At 39.0% G+C, this 23,770-nt stretch overlaps 3 protein-coding genes across 3 annotated transcripts; all 3 read left to right on the forward strand.

The window, feature by feature from the left end:
• The first annotated feature begins 701 nt into the window (after nt 1-701).
• On the forward strand, nt 702-1,749 carry LOC134619363 (P2Y purinoceptor 1-like). The gene has a single exon (XM_063465153.1). The coding sequence runs from the start codon at nt 702-704 to the stop codon at nt 1,662-1,664; it is 963 nt and encodes a 320-aa protein (XP_063321223.1). The 3' UTR covers nt 1,665-1,749.
• Nucleotides 1,750-16,458: 14,709 nt separating this feature from the next.
• LOC134619052 (P2Y purinoceptor 1-like) lies at nt 16,459-17,815 on the forward strand. The gene has a single exon (XM_063464774.1). It carries the CDS (start codon nt 16,501-16,503, stop codon nt 17,461-17,463), a length of 963 nt encoding a protein of 320 aa, XP_063320844.1. The 5' UTR covers nt 16,459-16,500; the 3' UTR covers nt 17,464-17,815.
• A 3,135-nt stretch (nt 17,816-20,950) lies between these two features.
• Nucleotides 20,951-21,943, forward strand: LOC134618384 (P2Y purinoceptor 1-like). The gene has a single exon (XM_063463753.1). It carries the CDS (start codon nt 20,951-20,953, stop codon nt 21,941-21,943), a length of 993 nt encoding a protein of 330 aa, XP_063319823.1.
• The last annotated feature ends 1,827 nt before the right edge of the window (nt 21,944-23,770 follow it).

The following is a 23,770-nucleotide window of genomic DNA, read 5'->3' on the forward strand; positions in this document are numbered from 1 at the left end:
CTTAGTTTCCCTGGTACCAGATACTATGACCTAATGGAAAACCCGTTAGTCGAACCGAGTGGGTACTAATGAAAAAAAACTGGCGTTATTATGAGACTTTTGAGGCCCTTGTGTGTGTGCCCACACTGCTAACGCACAGGTCCCAAAGGAGATGGGGGAGCAGTGTGCTGCTGGGGGAACCCGCTACCATTGGGGTAAGGCTGCAACAGTATTAATATGGTCAGTATGTGTTAGAGTAACATCCACGCAAATGATTTTCTGGTTTGTTAATTGAAGTTTTGAAACCTCTTTTACAAGCTAATTGTGTTGTCATTTTCTGTTCCATAGCAGGCTCATTGTTGCTAAACTGGCAGGACAGAACCAAACTGTAGAACAGGCATGAGATAAATGTTGAAAACCCACAGATTCAGACTGTGGAAGCATAGGCTAAAAACTAGAGCTGAACTTATTTCACTTTTCACTTCTCATATGACTTTGTCAGGATGAGAGCAAACAAAAGAGTGTATAAATGTGTGAAAACTATCACTTCTGCACAGCATGGTTACATTTTCCTGTTTTTCAGTGAAAGAAGTGAGTTAGTCATCTCATAGCCCACAGATGCAATTCAGGAAGTGTATAAATGTGTGTGTGCTTTGATCTGTGCAGTGAAGGCTCTCACTCATCGAGGAGGAGAAATTGTAACGACTGCTATCAAGGACACAATGAACAACTCTTCTTGCATCAGCTTTGACTTTACAGGAAAATTCCTGCCACCTGTCTACATTTTAGTATTTATCACTGGCATGCTGGCTAACGGACTGGGATTGAAGTCAGTGCTGCAGAAATGGGAGAAACTGGGGAATGTCTTTGTCTTTGTTTTCAACCTTGGACTTGCAGACATTTTGTATTTGCTCACACTCCCTTTTCTGATGGTGTACTACTTCAAGGATGATCAATGGATCTTTGGAGAAGCCTTTTGCAAGACAACAAGATTCTGCTTCAACCTGAATTTATACGGCAGCATTGGATTCCTCACCTGTATCAGTGTGTACAGGTACTTGGGTATTGTCCATCCAATGAGGATGATGGGAAGAATAACTGTGACTCATTCTGTGGCTATCTCAGTCATGGTTTGGCTGTTGGTGAGTGTTCAAAGTCTCCCAGACATGTTCTTCCCCAAATCACCCACAAACAATACTGAGAAATGTTTTGATACCACCTCTAATGACTATGTTAAGGATTATCTGAAATACAGCTTGAGACGGACACTCACTGGTTTTTGCGTCCCCCTGTTCATCACCCTCAGCTGCTATGGACATATGATTGCTGTCCTCTGCCGCAATGATAACATTGATGAAGTAGTGAAACAAAGAAGCTTAAAGTTGTTATTCATCTTGATTCTTCTGTTCTCTGTTTGTTACATCCCCTATCATATATTAAAAAATCTCAACCTCTTGTCAAGACTAAGTGTAATCAAGGGGACATGTCATAAATGGTCTAATGGAGTCTATGTTGGTCATCAAATAAGCCGTGGCCTTGTGTGTCTGAACAGTGCGCTCAATCCTCTAGTTTACCTGCATGTAAGTGAAGATATTTGTTCTCAGCTCAGACAGCTACTCCAACAAGCTCACCAAGCTGTCACTAGTCTGTGCACCTCTAACCAAAAATCAGTCACGGATACTTGAAATGTGCCGATGAACATGAGGAGTACGCATGATCTGAGACTCATCTGAGACTTGTGTAAGAAACACAAAACATGGTGCTTTTTACTTTCTGGAAAATACTTAAAAGACGAGTTATTGCATTTGTGATGTAGTGGCATGGTGCTGTGCATGGGAGGTTTGCAGCTTGAATGTGTGAAAACAACATCATACTGCATGCTTCACTGCTGATAGAAGGTTAATGTTAGCAGCATATCACATGTATGTACACACACTGAAAGTAAAGGTCAGTTTGATTATGCTGTATTTACTGCATATCTATACTTTGAGCATTTGAATTCAAGCCTCCTCGTTCTTGTTCTGCTGTCTAACTATATCTAAAGACTTTTCTTTCAAATTTACCTTATTTTTGTTAGTAAGTGCATAGTTGATGCTTTTTTTTTTTTTTTTTAAAAACAAGGTCTGTCTTTTTATTTATTTTTCAGTAAAATAAACTGCTTTGTCTAGATCTCATTTTTGTTTTTAATGTACTAACTCTAAACAACACATTTCCAGCAACAAATATTTGAGGAAAATCAGCTTTGCAAATATTTTTAAAGGGGGCAAATCAATTCAAGAATACAATTTAAGATTGCAAGAATACACAGGACGAGTTTTTGTGAAACCGTGAACTGTAATGTAGACAATTCTGATATCCTCTGACTGCATTTCGTTGCCTTGTACTTGTGACATGTGCAATGACAATAAAGTTGAATTCTATTCTATTCTATTCTAAAATGCCACGGGATATCTCATGTACAATTATGGTAACACCTATATTTAGTTTCCTCTCTAAGAAGTGAACGCGCAGTTTTTCCGCTCTCACCATGCGTGTATATGTTACGCAGACGTTCGTTTACCACAGATAGCAAAGTAAATGCACCCCTAATAAAGCTTTAAAGCCTCTGAGGTTGTTATTAGAAGCACTATTGACATTATACTTTGTCATTAAAGTCGAGATATTCGCAAATGTATTGTAATGTATGGTAATTTGCTTTCAATTAGCAGCATCATGTTTGGAACAAAGAAAATGCTACATTCCAGCAAAGGAACCTCATCAAACATCAGTGGTAAGTAAAAGTGGCAGGATTATGTTTTTCCCAGTCCAAAAGACTCACTATTGATAAAACTATGGCTTTTAGACAAATTTATTATGGAGATCTGGCAAATTAGGCACATAGGAGCATGTAACACCCTGTGTAAAAGTGAGTTTAGAATATGAAATGCAGATGCATATTATTATTTATCAGTAAACACTTTGGTTGACAGCAGAGCTTTGTGATCCAAACAGATGGGCATTTAATAAGCTCCCTTTTGTGGTAGTTTTGCACACACTAGTAGCTGCATTTTAAACCATTTATGACCGAAAACATCATTTAACATAAGTCCTAAATATGTCATTGCCTGTGAGTCTTGATGGGTTATTTTGTGATTTCAGGTTGTTATTGAAAGTTTTCAGTTTGCTTTTAATTATTATTCCACAGCTTTAGTTTTAATTACTATTGTAGGTTGAGTTTTACTATTCTTTCTATTAATGTTCTTCCATTCTGAGTTGTGTTAGAATTATTATTCTACTTTGAATTCATTCATGTTTTTGTTTTCATGTAGTCTCCATAGTTTTTCTTGTCACTTGGTTTAGCTGTTGTCTCTGTGTTTTTCTACTGTTGCCTGTATTCGCCTGTTGTGTTATTTCCTGTTTTATTTTTGTAGTCATTTATCTCTTGTGTTTTTGTTGTGGTGGTTGTTGTTTCAGTCCATACAATGGGCATTATTAGCAGATATCAGCCCCATAGATACGGGCCAGTAGGGGCCATCTCCACCTGCTAGTTTGTTCAGAAGGTTGTTATCATCCATCCAGATGGAGGATCACTAACAGGAGGATGGGAAGACTCCCGAATGCACACTCACTGGAATCTGGTGGATACGGAAGTGTTTACAGGTAAGACCATTTAAATGGGCAGCATTTATAGAGTGACTATAAAAAGTCAGCAGTGTCAATAATGTTAATGTGCTTGTGCGGAGTAATACAGCAAATGCTAATATAATAGCTTTGAGATGCTTATACAGGAAAGCATCTGGACTTCTTTAATTTGCTTGAAGATGTTTCACCTCTCATCTGAGAAGCTTATTCAGTTCTAGGGTCAAATGGTGGAGAGTCCCAGAGTCCCAGTCCAGTATTTGACCCTAGAGCTGAAGAAGCCTCTCGGATGAGAGGTGAAACATCTTCAAGCAATTTAAATAAGTCCAGATGTTTTTTTTCAAGCTTCTTTGACTACGATGAGCTCGATGACTGAGAACCTTCACAGACAGCTTTGAGATGCATTTGTGGATAAAAGGTATGTCCCAATTCATAGGCTGCATCATTCGGAGGCCACGTTTGAAGGCCAATTACGTCACAGCCAGGCGACGAAGGGTGTCCCATTTTAGAGACTCCTCCAAATGCGGCTGACAAATGCGTCCTTCATTTCCCTGAATTTGAAGGATGGGTCGAGTGTATCCTTTGTGGCCCAACCTATCCCAGAACTCATAATGCAGCCCAGCAAATTCCTGTCTGCTCCTTAGCGAGCAAGGAGCAGATGGCTGAGTTTATTAAACTCCACCCAGACACCTGGTGGCGCAAATCTGAAGGCTAGACTGTCCCATTTCACAGCCTCGCACTTCCAGCCTTCTCGGTCTTTGAAGGACCCGGCCCCACGTAGACCGCGAAGGCCGGGTCCTCCGACCTATGATTTGGGACATACTTATTATTACGTGTTTTACCATCTTTAAGGTGCTAGCTTAACGTTACGGTGTAAACGTTACCTTATATTGTAGTAAAGCAGTTACTGTTTAAACAATGTTAGGACAGAAATATTAGCTTCTATCATGACTAATTAAGTTACTAGTTAATAAAGTTACCAGTAAAATGATTCATCGCTGCCACAGATTCACAGTAAATTTCCCAATTAGCTTCAATGCATCTATAATAAATATGTGCTTGTTTCAGTGCTTCATTTAAACTGTGTGATACTCATGCTGACCCAGGGTCAGTGTAAAGCACAATCCTAGCTGTCTGAACAAAGTCTGGCTCCTTCAATCCTGCATGAGCAAAGAGAAGTACTATTGCTTCATCTTTAATACTTTAACGCAGAACTGGATTGGAAATCAAAAGGTCCTCAAAAGCTTTTTCTCCTCCCCAACACTCAAAGCCAAACTTCACCCATGAGAGCTGATGGGATAAGATTTTTTAAAAGTGACATTATCAGAAACAAAGGTGGGCAGCAATACTTAATATTTGCTTTTAATGTAATCATCATTTATATAGCAGTCTTGTATTTGTTAAACATTTTCCAGGACAGTATCTGGCAGTTTCATCATCCACAGACGTTTCAGTTATCAGTGTGGGACTGCTGAGTCACCTGAAGAACTGATTTCATTCATGGGGGAACTCCAGTAAGTAAGAATTCTAAAAATGGGAACCCAGACAGACAAGTGCAGAATTGTGACAAAAATGTCAATGTGTTAGCTGACATAGGAGGACAGCTACATGTACATGGGGCGCCATTTGTAAAGTGAAACATGCTGAAATTAACGCCAACATTTTTCTACATTTAGCTCAAAACCTTACAAAAACATGTTTTTTTGTTCAAGTCATTTTTTACAACATTTAGTTAAATATTGGTAACTTTTTATATTTAAAACACAATTTTAAATGTTAAATCTAAATGTTAAATGTTAAATCAAAATATTATATTTAAATCTAAATGTTAGATTGCCTACCAGCATGTCGAGCGATTTAGCTGGACATATGCTGCGGCGATTGTGAAGTGGAGACTGCAGCTGCTGAGAGTGCACTACTGCTGAATCTTTGGATGGCCGACAAAATGGGTCTTCCGATGTTTTCAGCTAAATCGCTGGACATGCTGGTAGGCAAGAAGTCAAGCAGCTAATGGCGGTGAGAAGTGACCGTCAGGGGAGAGCAGACACAACCTGACCACTACCGGCACCGGAGGTTTTCGTAAAACTTTTATTTGTCTATTTCTGTTGATCCGTACAGTAAATTTGCATGTTAGCTAAATATTCAGTTTCCTGCAACATTTAGATTTAACTTTTAGATTTAGAGCTAAATGTTAATTTCAGCATGTTTCACTTTACAAATGGCGCCCCATACATGTAGTCTGAAAAACAGTTTTGCCAGGTTTGCAGGTATATCAGAACGAGACATTTTTGCATTGACGAGATTATTAAAATCTCTAATTCAGTTAAGCATTATTGGTCCAGTCTGTTTGGATAAATATAGTAAGCTGATGTATGTCCATTTATTCACACATTTTCTTAAGTGCTTATCCAGTTCAGGATCACAGTGGAGCTGGATATGTTAAATAAATACACTTTACAAAAGTTAACAATAAACCTGCATCCATGTATGTTGTTATCCACAGGATGAGAACATCAAAATGATCAAACTAGAAAACTGTGGAACATAAGTCTTTCAGAGGAGGCTGGAGGCACTGAAAGGCTTCCCTAATTATTTCTGGTGAATAAAAGCAGAACCGTAAAGTTTACTGGACTGCATGATGGCCTTAGCCCTGAGACGCCATCCAGTTAAAGGAGGAACTGGTTAGAAGCTATTTTCTCGAGGTCTCGAGACATCCAACTCTAAATTCTGGACATATTTTTCATGTTCATTCAGCTATTTAGTAAATTCAATATCTATCAGCTATAAACTATAATACAAATATAATAAAATATAAATATCTCCTGGTATTTATAGCTTAATGATGTAAGACCAGACATCATATCCCATTCCTCACATATCAATGAGATGCTTTACAGGTTTTTTCTTTCTTTTTTTAACAGTTTTTAAAGATTCTGACCGTAAACAGCTTTTTAGCTTTTTCACCTTTGATATTATTTGACACTAGATATCAGGTTTATTGGATTTCATTTAAAGGTTCCTGTGACCCAATGAGCCATTTGCACTGACCAGTGACAGTTTAAGCGTAACACATTCATAATTTAGAGCCAACATTTCTGAGAGAAATAACTGAATTTAAAAAAAAATAACAGACCTCAGGCCAGATTTAATTGATAGAGATATATGCATACATTATGAAATTTATGTATCCCAGATAATTGTTTTTTATCTTGTCATGGGAGACCCACACCTTCCTCCGAAGATAACTGCAGCCCAAGATAACTAGTGGGGGTATTTGCACACTCATAACCAGTGGGGTAATAAGAGCAAGCCAAAAACTGGCAACCTGCACAGCCACAGATGTGCTAGAAGCTAGAAGCTCTACTCATGGAGAAACTCTTGGAGGAACTTGCTAAGCCTAACAGGGGATAGGTGCCCAAATAACATGATATAACCCCACATACAGCTGAGCCATAAAGTGAACCAAGTCATTTAGTTAAAGACAGCATGGGATCAAATGCATCTAACCAGCCACTAGTTCCCACACTGGAGTTCCCTGACACTGAGTGTTTTTTTGTTTGTTTTTTTATTTATTTTTATTAGATCTTTATTTATCCAGGTAAAAATCTCATTGAGATTAAAAATCTCATTTCCAAGAGAGACCTGGCATCATGGCAGCAAAAGTCAAAAATACTGTCACTTCCATTTTGATGGCAAGAAGAAGAATGCTTCAAAGAAGTGCCATTCACGGTCTCAGTGAACAGTGTGCCGATCATGGTCACACACTGCATGTCGTTTTAAACTGATTAACTGATCACAAACTTTGAAATATGTATTGTTGTTGGGAGATGTTGTTAGTGCATGCTAGTGTTTGTTTTTAGAAATTGTTCAGTTCTGTTTTCTATTTTGATGACCACCTACAACCCACAATACTGTCTTCAAAGTGTTGTTTTCAGTTCCGCTCTTTTAACATCTATGAAGTGCCTGTTCATTTTTTATTCAAATTAGTTTGACATAAATGTTAGTGATTCCTTCAAGATCTTTTAATGCTTACACTAAACTGTACAGGTCTACATTAGAGACATTTGTGTTACCTATTTCTGAGACTGGGCTGCTTGACTACAATTTGGAAGTGGATGCAAAATCACATGGAGTGTGCTGTAGTTTCTTTTTTAATATGATGGAATGAACACAGGAGGTATCCACTTTTGACAATGCAAAGATTGTTCTGATCCCATTTCTACCTGTATCTACTGTTTCACGATTTAACTGAATTTTGCTCAACTATAATTGACAGGATATATATGTATTCCAGTTCACATAGGGCGCAGGAATGAAACAGACTTATCAAATGTTCTTTGATTGGGTACACAATATGAAGTTAATAATTTTCTTACAAATAAAACTACAATGACAAACATGAACAGCTGTGCTTATTTTTGAGACATGAATGTTTGTAAACAACTTTATCTTTCAAATGTGTTAATATTTAGACGGTGTACATTTGTAGGCTGAACTGTAATGGTGAACCTGAGGTGACGGCCAACAGAAAGTAAATAATACAAAAAAAGGAAAAACAAAATTGAACAAGTAATGTCTTTACCCTGTGCGGTGTGTGAAGGCTGTGCACACAATCATCTCATTAAATGTTGTAAACAGTCACTGCTAGCTAACATGACTGACTCTGTCTCCGTGGTTACATCATATCATATATATATTTAAGATAAGATCAGATAACTCTTTATTGTCATTGCACAGTCATACATAGTAGAATAGTACAATCAAATTGGAAAAATGTCCCACGTCTGCACTACATACAACATGACACGACACAGTAACTTAACTTAGTAATAAAATGAAATGAAATCAAATCAAATCAACTTTATTTATAAAGCACTTTAAAACAACCACAGCTGACACAAAGTGCTGTACATTAGAACTGTAAAATAAAATTACATTAGATATAAGTAAAAACGAAATAAAAGAAGAGTGAAATCATTAATTAAATAACTACTTCAATTAAAAGAGAAACTAAGTCTCACTGAGGTTTTACAGCCAAGGAATAAAAGTGGGTTTTAAGACGCGATTTAAAAGTGGACAGTGAAGGGGCCTCTCTAACGTGCATGGGCAAATTATTCCATAATTTTGGAGCCACAATAGAGAAGGCCCTGTCCCCTCTGAGCTTCCTCCTGGATCTCGGTACCTCCAGGAGCAGCTGGTCAGCTGACCTGAGAGACCGACAGGGTGTGTGGAGATGAAGAAGCTCAGAGAGGTAAGGCGGGGCAAGACTGTGAAGGCATTTAAAAACAAACATAAGAATTTTAAAATTAACTCTAAAAGACACAGGCAGCCAGTGCAGAGAGGCTAGCACGGGGGTTATATGCTCTCTTTTTCGAGTTCCTGTTAGGAGTCGTGCAGCCGCATTTTGAACCAGCTGCAGACGTGAGAGCAACGACTGACTGACATAAAGTGAGTTACAGTAGTCCAGGCGGGAAGAAATAAAAGCATGGATCACTGTTTCAAGGTGCTGCCTCGAAAAAAAAGATTTTACTCTTGCCAGTCGCCTTAAATGATAAAAACTGGACTTCACCACTGCTCTGATTTGGTTGTCCAATTTAAAATCACTATCCAACTTAAAACCAAGGTCAGTAACAACAGGTTTAAAATAGACTTCCAGGGATCCTAAAACAACAGAGGAGGGCTCACAGGGACCACTGGGTCCAAACACCAACACTTCTGTTTTCTTTTCATTAAAATTTAAAAAGTTTAGAGCCAACCAAGCTTTAATGTCATCTAGACATGTCAAGAGAGGTTTTATGGAGATGCCATCCTTGTGCTTTAGTGGCAAATAAATTTGGCAGTCATCGGCATAACAATGAAATGAGATCCCATGCCTTCTGAGGATAGAACCCAGAGGCAATAGATACAGTAAAAAGAGCAGTGGCCCTAACACGGTGCCTATGCCATTCCCAATATGCGCTGGCATGATGTCGGGGCAGCATGAGTACGAGCATTTTTTTTTTTGCCGATGCCCGTGATGCCGCCCCCCACCACGATGCCGCCCCGGGCAACCGCCCGTGTCGCCCGTATCTAAAACCGCTACTGACTGCAGTATATGTCAAACCAACGTTGAATAACACAGGCATATGATCTGAGAGTCCACAGTCACAAATCTCCAAGTTAGTAACAGGCAGACCATATGACAGAACAAGGTCCAGTGTGTGTCCGTGCTCATGTGTAGGGCCAGGTACGGACTGTACCAGGCTAAAAGAGTCAATGAGGCTTAAAAAGTCCTTTACCAGTGGCTTATCAGGACAACATACATGTATATTAAAATCTCCAACAATAAGAACACTATCATAGTTTGGCATAATCCCAGCTAAAAAAATCAGAAAAGTCGTTTGTATTTCGGGGGGCGATAGATGACAGCGCAGAAAACCGGGTTTGTACGACTCACCTCAAACGAGGTAAGTTCAAAGCTGGAGAACGAAGGCTGTAGAAAACACTGCTTACATTTAAAATCCTTTTTGTAAACAGTCGCTGTGCCTCCACCTCTGCCTGACGTCCGTGGCGAGTTAAAATAGCAACAATCCACAGGTAAAAGTTCCGATAGAGCACTGGACTCACCGACACTCAGCCACGTCTCAGTCACACACATGAAATCCAGATCACGGGAACTGAAGAAGTCCCGAAGAATAAAAGTTTTGTTTAAAAGTGATCTGGCGTTCACCAGGCCAATCCTAGCGGGAGCTGGAGTCGGCGCTCGGGGTTCAGGAGGTCCAGAAACCTGCCGCAGCGATCTCAGGTTCCGATAATGTTGACAGCGGAGGTTTAGCCTGGGAGGGCATGGGCAGCAAGGCCGAGGAGCATCATCATCAAAGCCGACCACAGGCACCAAACAGGCATCAACAGGACCCAGAAAACGCCGAGATGCAAACAGCTTCGGAAAGAATCCATGCACTGGTCGGAAAACAGCAGAATAATTCTTTAGGTAAACCTTTAGCCTCACCAGGCGACCGCTTCGTTTACCCCGGCGACGATGACGCTTTCGCCGGGAAGGTAGCGTGGGAACCCGGTACAGGTAACCCGGGGTTTCTGATGCAAATGGGGGCAGGGGTTGCTGCCCACCAGCTCCAAAGGACACAATATTTTGGACCACAGGTTTGAGGTCCAATAGTGTCTGGCGATCATACCTCAGCAGAGACTTTGTTTCATGGATGACACAAATTAGAAATAACATAAACAGGAACAAACTTGGCAGTGACAGACGAGCAGCCACACACACCGGCGCCGGAATAAATGTATGTATATTGCACACTGTTATTATTGCACATTAATTTTTATTGCACCTTGTTTTTTTTTTTATAAATGTAAGTATTATTATTGTCATTGTTGTTACCCCCCCAAACAAGTCCAGGGAGGTGGCCAATCAGTTCTGCTGTTTGCATTGATTAGGGCTATTGGCCTGTTGTAAAGCTGTCCTTGAGTCTGTTTGTCCAGGACCTCAGCTGCCTGAATCTCCTGCCAGACGGCAGCAGCTTAAACACCTGGTGTCCTGGGTGTGTACCGCCCGGTAGGATACTGCCTGCCCTCTTGAGACAGCGAGTGCTGTACAGGTCCTTCAGGGACGGAAGAGGATGCCCAATGATTTTTTGGGCCATATTAATGACCTTCTGAAGTGCCTTTTTGTGTGCCGTGGTGCAGGTGGAGTACCATACAGAGATGCAATATGTCAGCACACTTTCAAGGGAGCAGCAGTAAAAGATAATCAGCAGCTCCTTCTTCAGGTCCATTTTTCTGAGGATTCTCAGAAAGTGGAGATACTGTTGGGCCTTCTTTAAAACTGCAGAGGTGTTTGAGCTCCATTAGAGGTCTGTGTCTATGTGCGCACCCAGAAACTTGAAACTGGAGACCCTTTCCACACACTCCCCGTTGATGCTGACAGGCTGCAGCCCAGACTTCACACTTCACACTTTGCCTCACCATGATAATGCAACTTTACTAAAACTTTTAAAGTGTCTGATTTAAAATAGAAAAATGAAGCAATCAGAGGTTTAATGATAATGACTCAGGGGTCTATAGTTCACACTTTACAGTCTCTTTGACTCTTTGTACATTCATATAATTCACTGAAGTGGATTTTAGAATGCAATTTGCATTTAGACTGTTACTGTCACAAACTGGAAACGTGAGGGAAGTAGACTGAATTGCACGAAATATTTACATGGCTTATATACAGGAGTAATCAACTTAAACTAGCTTGGATATTAACAGAAACTATGAACAGGTGCCATGGGAAACCAGGGGACTGAGAAATGTTCGGGCACATGGAACACAAGGAGGAATATGTGGGTGAGATGGATCAAGGCTCCAGGGGGTCCAGAGGGGAGAGATAGCCACAGTTGACATGACAGGCAGGGCGAGGCGAATGGTGAGTCTGAAATCCTGAGTCTGCAGGTAGACCAGAGAACTGGGTGGAAATGAGACCAGCGCTGCTGGTAAGCACAGCAGGAGATGGATCTGGAGAGAACGAACTGGTGGAGAGTGGCAGGCAGCGGTGGTTTAAGTGAACCCTTCATATGATGGCCCAGACAAAACTCCACCCCAGGCGACAGGCAACTGGAACTCATCTCACACCCAACCAGACACTCCCACGACACATGACAGTTACTGTTTAATTTTTTACCTTGTTACCTTGTTATATCATGAATAAGGTTTAATGAATCAGTTGGACGATACAGTCAAAGACAGACTTTTCATTTGCAGGAATCCTAGTTTGATTTTTGTTGACATTCCTATTGCTGAATATAACTATGATAGACTGAACATCGGGCCAGGGTGTACACTACCTTTCACTCAAGGACGCCAGGACAGAGCTCAGCCCCGCTATGACCCTGGGTGGATACGTGATTATAAAATGAAAGGACTGATACTGATTATCAATATTACATCAAAATCAAATTATAATCCAAATTCCTAGGTGTTTGTTGTATTTGGCAAGAGTAATATGGATTACATATGTCTAAATTGCTAACCCTAACCCTAGCACAACAAATAACAACGCCCCAGACAGTCAGTATTATTACATGCTGTGAACAGAAGTAGCTCTGATCACAGTTTCACTTATAAAAGAAAAGGAAAACACAAACAGGGAAAAAGTCAAGTCAAGTCAAGTTTATTTATAAAGCACATTTAAAAACAACCGAGGCTGACCAAAGTGCTGTACAATAAAATACAAATAAAAATGCTATAAAACACAGGTACATAAAATGCCTCACAAATAAAACAATTAATTAAAAACAATAGGTTAAACCTTGCTAAAAGCCAGTGAAAATAGGTGCGTTTTAAGAGCAGTTTTAAAAGTTCCTAGGCTTGTGGAGAATCTGATGTGAGGGGGTAGACTGTTCCACAGTCTGGGTGCAGCCACAGCAAAAGCCCTCTCCCCCCTAGTCTTTAATCTGTACCTGGGAACATCTAAAAGCATCAAATCTGCTGACCTCAAAGATCTCCTAGGGCAGTAAATGCTAAGAAGCTCTGCCAGGTAAGGAGGTGCAGTTCCATTAAGAACCTTAAAAACCAGCAGTAAAATTTTAAAATCAATCCTAAAAGCAACTGGGAGCCAGTGGAGAGAGCAGAGGACCGGAGTCCTCTGCTCTCTCCAAAAAAACAAAATTTAAAAAAAATATTAACTTTATGAGGTCATTTCTTCCAAACTGACAAGAGAAATAATCATTACACTCTCACAGCAAAGGATCAGGCTCACTATTTATAACATCGTGGGCCATTAATGTATGTTAGATTGTGAGTTGTTTATGCTTCTGTACAGGTAGGGTCACCATCGTAATTATATTTGAGTATAATTAATATGCAAAAAACACTAAAAGGTTATACATGAATTTGACAGCATTATTAATTGGATATTTTTCTTCCAGTTTTCTATCATAATTAGAAAACTTAGACTTTATAATTAAATGAAAATCTCATATTGTGCCAGTACGATTCTTCATAGCACCTGCTTTGATGTACTGAACTTTAAAATTTACTTCATGAAAGATAATAATTCACAGTGCAAACTGTCTGAATAATTCTGACTTTATTATCACTGTATTAATCTGAATCTTTCTCAGATGTGCTGTGAATAAATGCAGCAGCAACTTAGCGTAATTAAAATGAAAACATCTGTGACACATGTGACACATTCTCAGATTAAGAGGACACAAATGGAGGATGCACAGAGACTGTATTAAAGTCACACTTCTGAATCTTTAGTCAAAAACAGGCAGTGGTTACAAACACGAAGACGAGCAGTCCATTAAATACTCTACAGGGTCAAACATACATGCACACATAATTCAAGCAGCAGTAAAAAAAACAAAAACAAACATAACTGGACACTGAAAAACTTAACAAAGTGATGTGGGAGGGGACCAAGGGAAGCAGCTCAATATATTCACTGAATTATCATCAATTACAAAAGAGAAAAACTGGTAAAGGCAGCATGGAAACTAAGCAGAATACAGAAAGATCAGAGATTATAAATAAATCAGGAAATGACTTCAAACTTACTGAGAGCTCGGCCTCTGTTACAAATCTGTCTCATACAAAAATATGTTGTAAAGATACAATATGGTAAGTGTTCATGGTAATTCAAAAGCTGGCTGTACCTGAACCACTTAAATATTTTATGAAGTCATTAATAATTAGAAAGCATCTAAACATTCTGGTCATGGATTTTTACAGTCTTTGTCGCACTTGCTGTCATCTTAATAATCATCATGATCAATACATGACATGGCGAGGTCCTGGGGTAGGCGGAGCTTGCTCTGGTGATGTTGGCATGACAGGCAGGAATAGCATCTGGCACGTGTTGGTGAAAAATCCCAGTACACTGGTGTAGTTTCCTTTACAGCTGTTTGACATATGACACTTTGACAGTAAGGGGAACAAGAAGAAACAGTGTTAGGTCAGGTGACCCACATAGTTTCTAAAATAACTGACAGGAAGTAACCAGTTAATTAGAAATGGATGGCATGTGTTTAGAGTGACTGCGTTATAGTTACTGCCGTTAGGTTACTAAACTTACCAAAAGCAGAAGTACACAGATGAACAAGAATGAGATGCTGAATGTTACATCAACATGCTCGTGTTTGGTGGTCACTGAATGCTGCTCTATTCTTTTGTCGCTTGTCCTTTATTGAAGTTGGCTGGTTGGGCAGTCCAATAGTGATATCCTACCCATCTGAGGAACATTTGAAAGGACACATGCTATGCTTTGTTTGTATTATGGTCAAAGTTGGATGTTAATTTTTGTCCTTTAAAAATGTTCCTGTATTTAATAATACAGTACTATAATTTAACATTAAAATGGCTCAGATTGTCTCTCTCTAAGAGTATCTCGTGTGAAAGTGGAGACAAGTTTATCCACTGATCCGCATCAGTTTACCTGGATGTTTTCTTTGAAGCTGGATGATGACTCCTCTCTTCCTCACTCCAATTCCAGTTTGCAGACCAGTTGCCCTCTAAGGTCACAGTGATCATCTGCAGCAGGAGACTGAAGTTCAAATCAGTTTCTTCTGTCTTTTTTTCTTCATGTTCAGAAAAACACTCGTAAAATAACCAAGCAAATAAACATTATTAAAGATTTACACACTTCATTAGACAACAGTGAAAACATCTCCCTTTAATTCCATTTCTCATGGAAATGTCCCAGTAAATCACAGTAAAATGTAAAGCACATACTATGTACAAATGGTCTTACCTGTAAAGACTTCCGTATCCACCAGATTCCAGCGAGAGTGGATTCTGGAGTCTTCCCATCCTCCTGTTATTGATCCTCCATTTGAATGGATGATAACAACCTTCTGAACAAACTAGCAGGTGGCTCCTACAGGGCCATATCTATGGGGCTGATTTCTGCTAATAACGCCCATTGTATGGACTGATAACAACTGAAACGGGTGGGTGGCTGTAATGTACCATGGAGTACATGTGGGCCTGCACTGTGGGGCCCAAATTGATCAACCACTGTGCCCTTGATACTGGCTTCAAATGTGCTTTGGGTACTATGTGGAACCCGCTTTGCTTAAGCACCTTTTCCATTCGTACCTAGGTCGACTTGCCATGGATCAACACGACTCGACTCAGATCAATTGATTTTCCATTACGCCCCATATGCTTGTCTTTAAAGCAATGCATCCGTGTGTCATGCGATGTAATCAATATGTGACACATGTTAACAAAAAAAGGTGGACATTGAAGTGAATATATACCTGGTGTTCGGTCTGTAGCTTTTCGTCACACTATCATGTTGTTTTAAGTAGCTATTTCCTTCATTGTCAAGTTTCAAAAATGTCGCTCTTATGACTTATGACTCTTCGATTATGACTCATCGAATGACACTAGTGACCAGCCAATTGGTAGCATGCAGTCTGATGACTTACATCTTAGTTTCCCTGGTACCAGATACTATGACCTAATGGAAAACCCATTAGTTGATCCGAGTGGGTACTAATGAAAAAAACTGGCTTTATTATGAGACTTTTGAGGCCCTTGTGTGTGTGCCCACACTGCTACCGCACAGGTCCCAAAGGAGATGGGGGAGCAGTGTGCTGCTGGGGGAACCCGCTACCATTGGGGTAAGGCTGCATAGGCTAAAAACTAGAGATGAACTTATTTCACTTTTCACTTCTCATATGGGTTTGTCAGGATGAGGGCAAATAGAAGAGTGTATAAACGTGTGAAAACTGTCACTTCTGCACAGCATGGTTACGTTTTCCTGTTTTCAGTGAAAGAGGTGAGTCAATTATCTCATAGCCCACAGACGCAACTCAGGAAGTGTATAAATGTGTGTGTGCTTTGATCTGTGCAGTGAAGGCTCTCACTCATCGAGGAGGAGAAATTGTACCGACTGCTATCAAGGACACAATGAACAACTCTTCTTGCATCAGCTTTGACTTTACAGGAAAATTCCTGCCACCTGTCTACATTTTAGTATTCATCACTGGCATGCTGGCTAACGGACTGGGATTGAAGTCAGCGCTGCAGAAATGGGAGAAACTGGGGAATGTCTCTGTTTTTGTTTTCAACCTTGGACTTGCAGACATTTTGTATTTGCTCACACTCCCTTTTCTGATGGTGTACTACTTCAAGGATGATCAATGGATATTTGGAGAAGCCTTTTGCAAGACAACAAGATTCTGCTTCAACCTGAATTTATACGGCAGCATTGGATTCCTCACCTGTATCAGTGTGTACAGGTACTTGGCTATTGTCCATCCAATGAAGATGATGGGAAGACTAACTGTGACTCATTCTGTGGCTATCTCAGTCATGGTTTGGCTGTTGGTGAGTGTTCAAAGTCTTCCAGACATGTTCTTCCCCAAATCACCCACAAACAATACTGAGAAATGTTTTGATACAACCTCTAATGACTATGTTAAGGATTACCTGAAATACAGCTTGGGACGGACACTCACTGGTTTTTGCGTTCCCCTGTTCATCACCCTCAGCTGCTATGGACATATGATTGCTGTCCTCTGCCGCAATGATAACATTGATGAAGTACTGAAACAAAGAAGCTTAAAGTTGTTATTCATCTTGATTCTTCTGTTCTCTGTTTGTTACATCCCCTATCATATATTAAAAAATCTCAACCTCTTGTCAAGACTAAGTGTAATCAAGGGGACATGTCATAAATGGTCTAATGGAGTCTATGTTGGTCATCAAATAAGCCGTGGCCTTGTGTGTCTGAACAGTGCGCTCAATCCTCTAGTTTACCTGCATGTAAGTGAAGATATTTGTTCTCAGCTCAGACAGCTATTCCAACAAGCTCACCAAGCTGTCACTACTCGATACACCTCTAACCAAACTTCAGTCATGGATAATTGAAATGTGCCGATGAACATGAGGAGTACGCATGATCTGAGACTCATCTGAGACTTGGGTAAGAAACACAAAAAATGCTGCTTTTTACTTAAAAGCAAAAATAATACTTAAAAAATACTTAAAAGACGAGTTATTGCATTTGTGATGTAGTGGCATGGTGTCATGCATGGGAGGTTTGCAGCTTGAATATGTGAAAAAAAAAACAGGATATGATGCTGCATGCTTCACTGCTGATAGAAGGTTAATGTTAGCAGCATATCACATGTATGTACACACCCTGAAAGTAAAGGTCAGTTTTGATTATGTTGTATATACTGTATATCTATACTTTGAACATTTGAATTCAAGCCTCCTCATTCTTGTTCTGCTGTCTAACTATAATTAAAGGCTTTTCTTTCAGATTTCCGTTATTTTTGATAGTAAGGGCATAGTGGATGTTTTTTTTAAAGTCTGTCTTTTAAAAGTAAAATAAACTGCTTTGTCTAGACCTGATTTTTGTTTTTAATGTACTTCCCTTAAAGCCCAACACATTTCAGCAACTGTAGATAAATGTTTCAAATATTTGAGGAAAATCAGCTTTGCAAATATTTTTAAAGGTGTTAAATCAATTCAAGAATACAATTTAAGATTGCAAGAATACACAGGACGAGTTTTTGTGGAACAGTGAACCGTAATGTAGACGATTATGATATTTTCTGTAAATGCCACAGGATATCTCAAAAAAATTATTCTAACGCCTACATTTAATTTCCGCTCTAAGAAGTAAAAGCGCAGTTTTTCCGCTCTCACCATGCCAGATGTTCATTTACCACAGATAGCAAAGTAAATGCACTCCTAATAAAGGTTTAAAGCCTCTGAGGTTTTATCAGAAGCAATACTGACATTATACTTTGTCATTAAAGTTGAGATATTCACAAATGTATTATAATTAGCAGGCAATTTGCTTTAACAGCATCATGTTTGGAATAAAGAAAATGCTACATTCCAGCAAAGGAACCTCATTAAACATCAGTGGAAAGTAAAAGTGGTAGGATTATGTTTTTCTCACTCTTGATAAAACTATGGCTTTTAGACAAAATTTTATGGAGATCTGTCATCTGAGGTAGATAGGGACTTTTGAGATAGAATAATCAGTAAATAAATGAATCAATTTATATGGGTTCTTTTTATTTAGAAGTGTTTATTTATCTTGTAATAATAATAATAATATAATTAATAATAATAATTGTAATAATAACATGTAGAAGAGATTTAAATCTGGTTTTTGCTCATGTCACAGTACAGAAACTTCTTTACTTAAAGTGACTAATGATCTTCCAATCGGAGCTGACTCTGGTCTTCTCAACATTCTCATCCTTTTGGATCTGAGCTCAGCCTTCAACACTATCTCTCACTCTGTCCTTCTAGGCAGACTTTCCTCTCTTGGCATCTCTGCCACACCTTTAGCTTTGTTCCAATCATATCTCCTTGACCGCTCCCAGTTTATTCAACTTAAATCATTTCGCTCTCGTCTATTCCCAGTCACTTCTGGTGTACCCCAAGGTTCAGTGTTAGGCTCTCTTCTCTTCATAATACACATCCTCCCTCATGGTACCATTTTCTGCAAATTTGATCTTCACTTTCACTGTTTTGCTGATGACAACCAGTTATATCTCTCCTCCAGGCCTGATTTCTCCCTCCCACCTTCTTCCCTTATAGAATGCCTATCTGAATTAAAATCCTGGTTCAACTCTAATTTTCTAAAGCTCAATGAGGATAAAACGGAAATCCTTCCTATTGGCACTAAATCCAACCTTTTGAAGGCAAATCATTTGTCTCTCACTATTGATAACTCCACAGTTTTCCCTTCACCTCAGGTTAAGAGCCTTTGTGTCATCCTAGACAGTTCACTATCCTTTAAATCTCACATCTATAATCTCACCTGCTCTGCCTATTTCCATCTACGCAACATTAACAGATTACATCCTTCTCTTTCCACCCAGTCTGCGTCCATTCTTGTCCATAGTCTCATTACCTCCCGCCTTGACTACTGTAATTCTCTCTTGCACGGTCTCCCCCCAAAATCCCCCCATAAGCTTCAACTGATTCAAAACTCTGCTGCCCGCATATCACCAGAACCTCCCCCCCCCTCTGCCTCACCACCACAGGAAGCAGAGCTTTTAGCTGCTCTGCTCCCAGGCTGTGGAACTCTCTACCCCCAGATATAAGAAACATTGGTTCTCTCCCCCAGTTTAAATCTCAACTTAAAACCCATCAAATCTGAATATTCACTGTGAACCCATTGTTGGTTAATTTTATCTTGTGCTTTTGTTTCTATTGTTCCTCATTTTGTCATTGTTCTATTGTTAAGTGTCCTTGGGTGTCTTGAAAAGTGCTTTATAAATAAAACTTATTATTATTATTATTATTATTATTATTATTATTATTATTATTATTATTATTATTATTATTATTATCATTATTATTATTATTATGTATTGCATGATGAGGAGCTAAATGCAGATTTCTAGGTGAGTTCAACAAAAAGTGAAAAAAAGTAGTTCATTAAAAAAAAGGGACCAACATAAGCAAAGAGTCCATATGCAAAAACCACCACCACAACAACAACAAAATCCCCCACAAGACATAAATGACTACAAAAATAAAACAGGAAATAAGGCAACAGTAGGAAAACACAGAGAGAACAGCTAAACCAAGTGACAAGAAAAACTATGGAGACTACATGAAAACAAAAACATGAATGAATTCAAAGTAGAATAATAATTCTAAAATAACTCAGAATGGAATTAATAGAAAGAATAGCAAAACTCAACCTACAATAGTAATTAAAACTAAAGCTGTGGAATAATAATTAAAAGCAAACTGAAAACTTTCAATAACAATCAGAAATCAGAATCACAAAATAACCCATCAAGACTCACAGGCAATGACATACTTACTTATGTAAAATGATGTTTTAGGTCTTAAATGGTTTAAAATGCAGCTACCTAGATGCCCATCTGTTTAGATCACAAAGCTCTGCTGTCAAACAAAGTGTTTACTGATAAATAAAAATACGCGTCTACATTTTATATGCTAAACTCACTTTCACACAGGGTGTTACATGCAATAAAAATAACCTTGTAATCCAAGTTATGTGAACATTCAATGTCTAGGACTTGAGAATGCGATCTTTTCTGAAAGTTTTAGTTAAAAAATGGCTATATTTTGAATGACACAAATAATAATAATAGTACAATAACAAACATGCTTCTGTGTGGTGCATTTCAAGTGATAGAAAGGTAAACAGTATTTGTGCGCTAGTAAGCAAACAGACACAGTTTCACAAGCATGTATACACAAGGTGTTGCTCAATTATTAGGAATCTCTTTCCAGCTTCTCGGTGCTGGGTTGCAAGCAGGGACATGACCGATGACTCTCTGAACTTGTTTTCTTTCACTTGCCTCATTTGTAATTCTGCCACAGTGGAGTGAGGTTGTACAGACACACAATGTCTAATAATTGTACTTCTGTTGAATATGACTTTGAAAACAAAATTCTACCGTCCATTTACACCGTGGTATTCATTATTGGTCTGGGAGCTAATGGATGGGGGATGAAGTCGATGCTGCAGAAACAGAAGAAAGTTGGAAACAATGTGTTTCTTTTAAACATTGGACTTGCCAATTTTTTGTTCCTTCCAACACTTCCATTTTTGTCAGCATACTATTTTATGAAGAGTAATTGGATATTTGGAGATGCCTTCTGCAAGATCACAAGATTCTGCTTCAACTTGAATTTATACGGCAGCATCGGGTTCCTCACCTGTATAAGTGTGGACAGGTATCTGGCTATTGTCCATCCACTGAAAGCGATGGGAAGGATGACTGTACGTAACACTGTGGCTATCTCAGTTGTGGTTTGGCTGTTGGTGAGTGTTCAAAGTCTTCCAGACATGCTCTACCTCAAAACATCCACAAACAACACCACCAAAAGAAATGAAACTGCAAAATGCTACCATACAACCTCTACACAGTATGTCGAGGATTACCTGATATACAGTCTTGGACAGACAGTCACTGGGTTTTGCATCCCGTTCCTTATCCTACTTGGCTGCTATGGACATGTGATTTTGGTTCTGTGCCAAAGTAATACCATTGACAAGGAAGTAAAACAAAGAAGCTTAAAGTTGTTATTTATTTTGATTCTTCTGTTCTCAGTTTGTTACATCCCATATCATATTTTTAGGAACCTCAACCTTTATGCAAGAGGATTATTAAAAAAGCAGAAATGCCCTACATGGAATAATGGAGTCTTCAGTGCTCATCAGATAAGTCGTGGTCTTGTGTGTCTGAATAGTGTTTTGAACCCCCTGGTTTACCTCCATATCACGGATATTTCTACTCAGTTCAATCAGCTTCTCTGGCGATCTTGTCGTATGTTAAATCGTCTGACTGTATCAAGATATGGCAGTGTGCAGGCGACACAGTATACACAAGACTAGCTCATTGTTGACTTTGATCTCATCATTTACTGCTGTGCTTAACAGCTACACTGTTCATTTGCTGTCCTTATCTTTTCTATTTATTACTTTCTTTTTTATACTATACTATACAATGTTTTAAATAAACTATGGATTCAGAGGAAACAGCTACATGTGTCTGTGTTATGACAGATCTGTGAAAGGAAGCTAACGTCAGCAGAGAATGACTAAAGCTGTGACTGAGAAAAAATCAACAGCCAGTTGCTAATGACATTAGATTTTTGATGTAAATATACTCTTATCCACATTTTTTCAAATCCATCACAACAGCAGCACTTGCACACTATAAGATCAGGGCAGAGCACTGGGAGATGGTTATCATGATTTATTTTTCAGTGCAATCATTAACAAGTTGTGGTTAGTGGTTAAAACACCCACAAGCAGCCCCTGGGTCACTGGTGTATAAGTGTGTGTATAAAGATAAAAAGACCTTAAGAGCATAGAGTACAACTGCTTTGTGAATGGGTTCATGTGGCTTGTACTTGCAAGTGTTTTACAAGAAGACCGCATGAGTTCACGCAGTGCGTTCTAGTCAAAGAAAATAACATAAATCATATAAAACGCATTTTTTCTTTAAACCAGATAAAAAACAAAATATTTTGACAGTATATTTAATTTATTCTCTAACGAAACTTTGCTTTTCTGTTCTCATATTGCATGCACATGTTGCACAGCAGCAATGCAAATGCAGTTCTAATAAATGTTTAAAGATGGCAACTGAAAAATTGCTCAGAACTCTTTGCAATAAATTACTTTAATATTTTTCTCTGACTAATCAACTTAATCTGCATTTCTTGGTTGATACACACACACGTACACACATATAGATAGATAGATAGATAGATAGATAGATAGATAGATAGATAGATAGATAGATAGATAGATAGATAGATAGAGTCAGTTTTCACCTTTTCTATTGCGCACTCCCTCCAACCTCTCCACCACTTGTTTACTGTGGTTTCCCACACATGCCAGCTGATACACCTCTTTTCCAAATAATTTAATCTTGTTCTGTGGAAGAGACCTAAGCTTCCTGGTTGCATCTAGTAATACGAGTTCTTGCTGACATTGACTATCCAGCAAAAGCATTTGCAACACCTGGTGAATATTTCAATAAGGACAGATCATTAGAAACAATTAACATGATTTCGACTCCAACGGCGATGCCGGCAGAACGGAACCCCAGCTGTGAAAGGGATTAGAGCAGGACCTCTGTGAAAGAGAAAGAGATTCACAGGTAAATCTAAAGTACGCACCATGAATGCTGATTGGCTTGGAGAAGGCAGCGAGAAGGTGATTGGACTAGACCAGTGATGACACAAATGGCTTGACAGCGTGGGAAAGTCTGATAAAGTTTAGATTTAGGCGTCAGCACCCGGGAGCGGACAGATGTGGGGCCATAGAACTTTCTTATTGAACTTAGGCATAAGCTTCATTTAAAAACCTTAAACATTACTGATTTATTATAATATATTACTGATTCAGAATAAGTAATATTGACTCACATGAAACTAATAGTTAAACGGTTAAAAACAATCCATCATTTTTTATTTTGATAAATATTTTGGCAACTATAAAAGTGATAATTTAGAGTTTTTTAGCCATGAAAGAGTGCAAAAATAGCACAGAGTTGTCAGGATGAACAAGAAAAGCGAGGTCTGTCAAAATCATGAAACCTAATAATTTTTTATCAGGTCACTACCTCATAGCAACTAAAGTCACTGAAGGAGTCAGTTTTCACCTTTTCTATTGCGCACTCCCTCCAGCCTCTCCACCACTTGTTTACTG

This window comes from Pelmatolapia mariae, linkage group LG20, assembly GCF_036321145.2.
Source record: "Pelmatolapia mariae isolate MD_Pm_ZW linkage group LG20, Pm_UMD_F_2, whole genome shotgun sequence".
Lineage (NCBI taxonomy): Eukaryota > Metazoa > Chordata > Actinopteri > Cichliformes > Cichlidae > Pelmatolapia > Pelmatolapia mariae.

Coding starts and splice junctions, on each gene's coding strand:
- LOC134618384 (XM_063463753.1), top strand. CDS start 20,951: ATGTCTAATAATTGTACTTCTGTTGAATATGACTTTGAAAACAAAATT.
- LOC134619363 (XM_063465153.1), top strand. CDS start 702: ATGAACAACTCTTCTTGCATCAGCTTTGACTTTACAGGAAAATTCCTG.
- LOC134619052 (XM_063464774.1), top strand. CDS start 16,501: ATGAACAACTCTTCTTGCATCAGCTTTGACTTTACAGGAAAATTCCTG.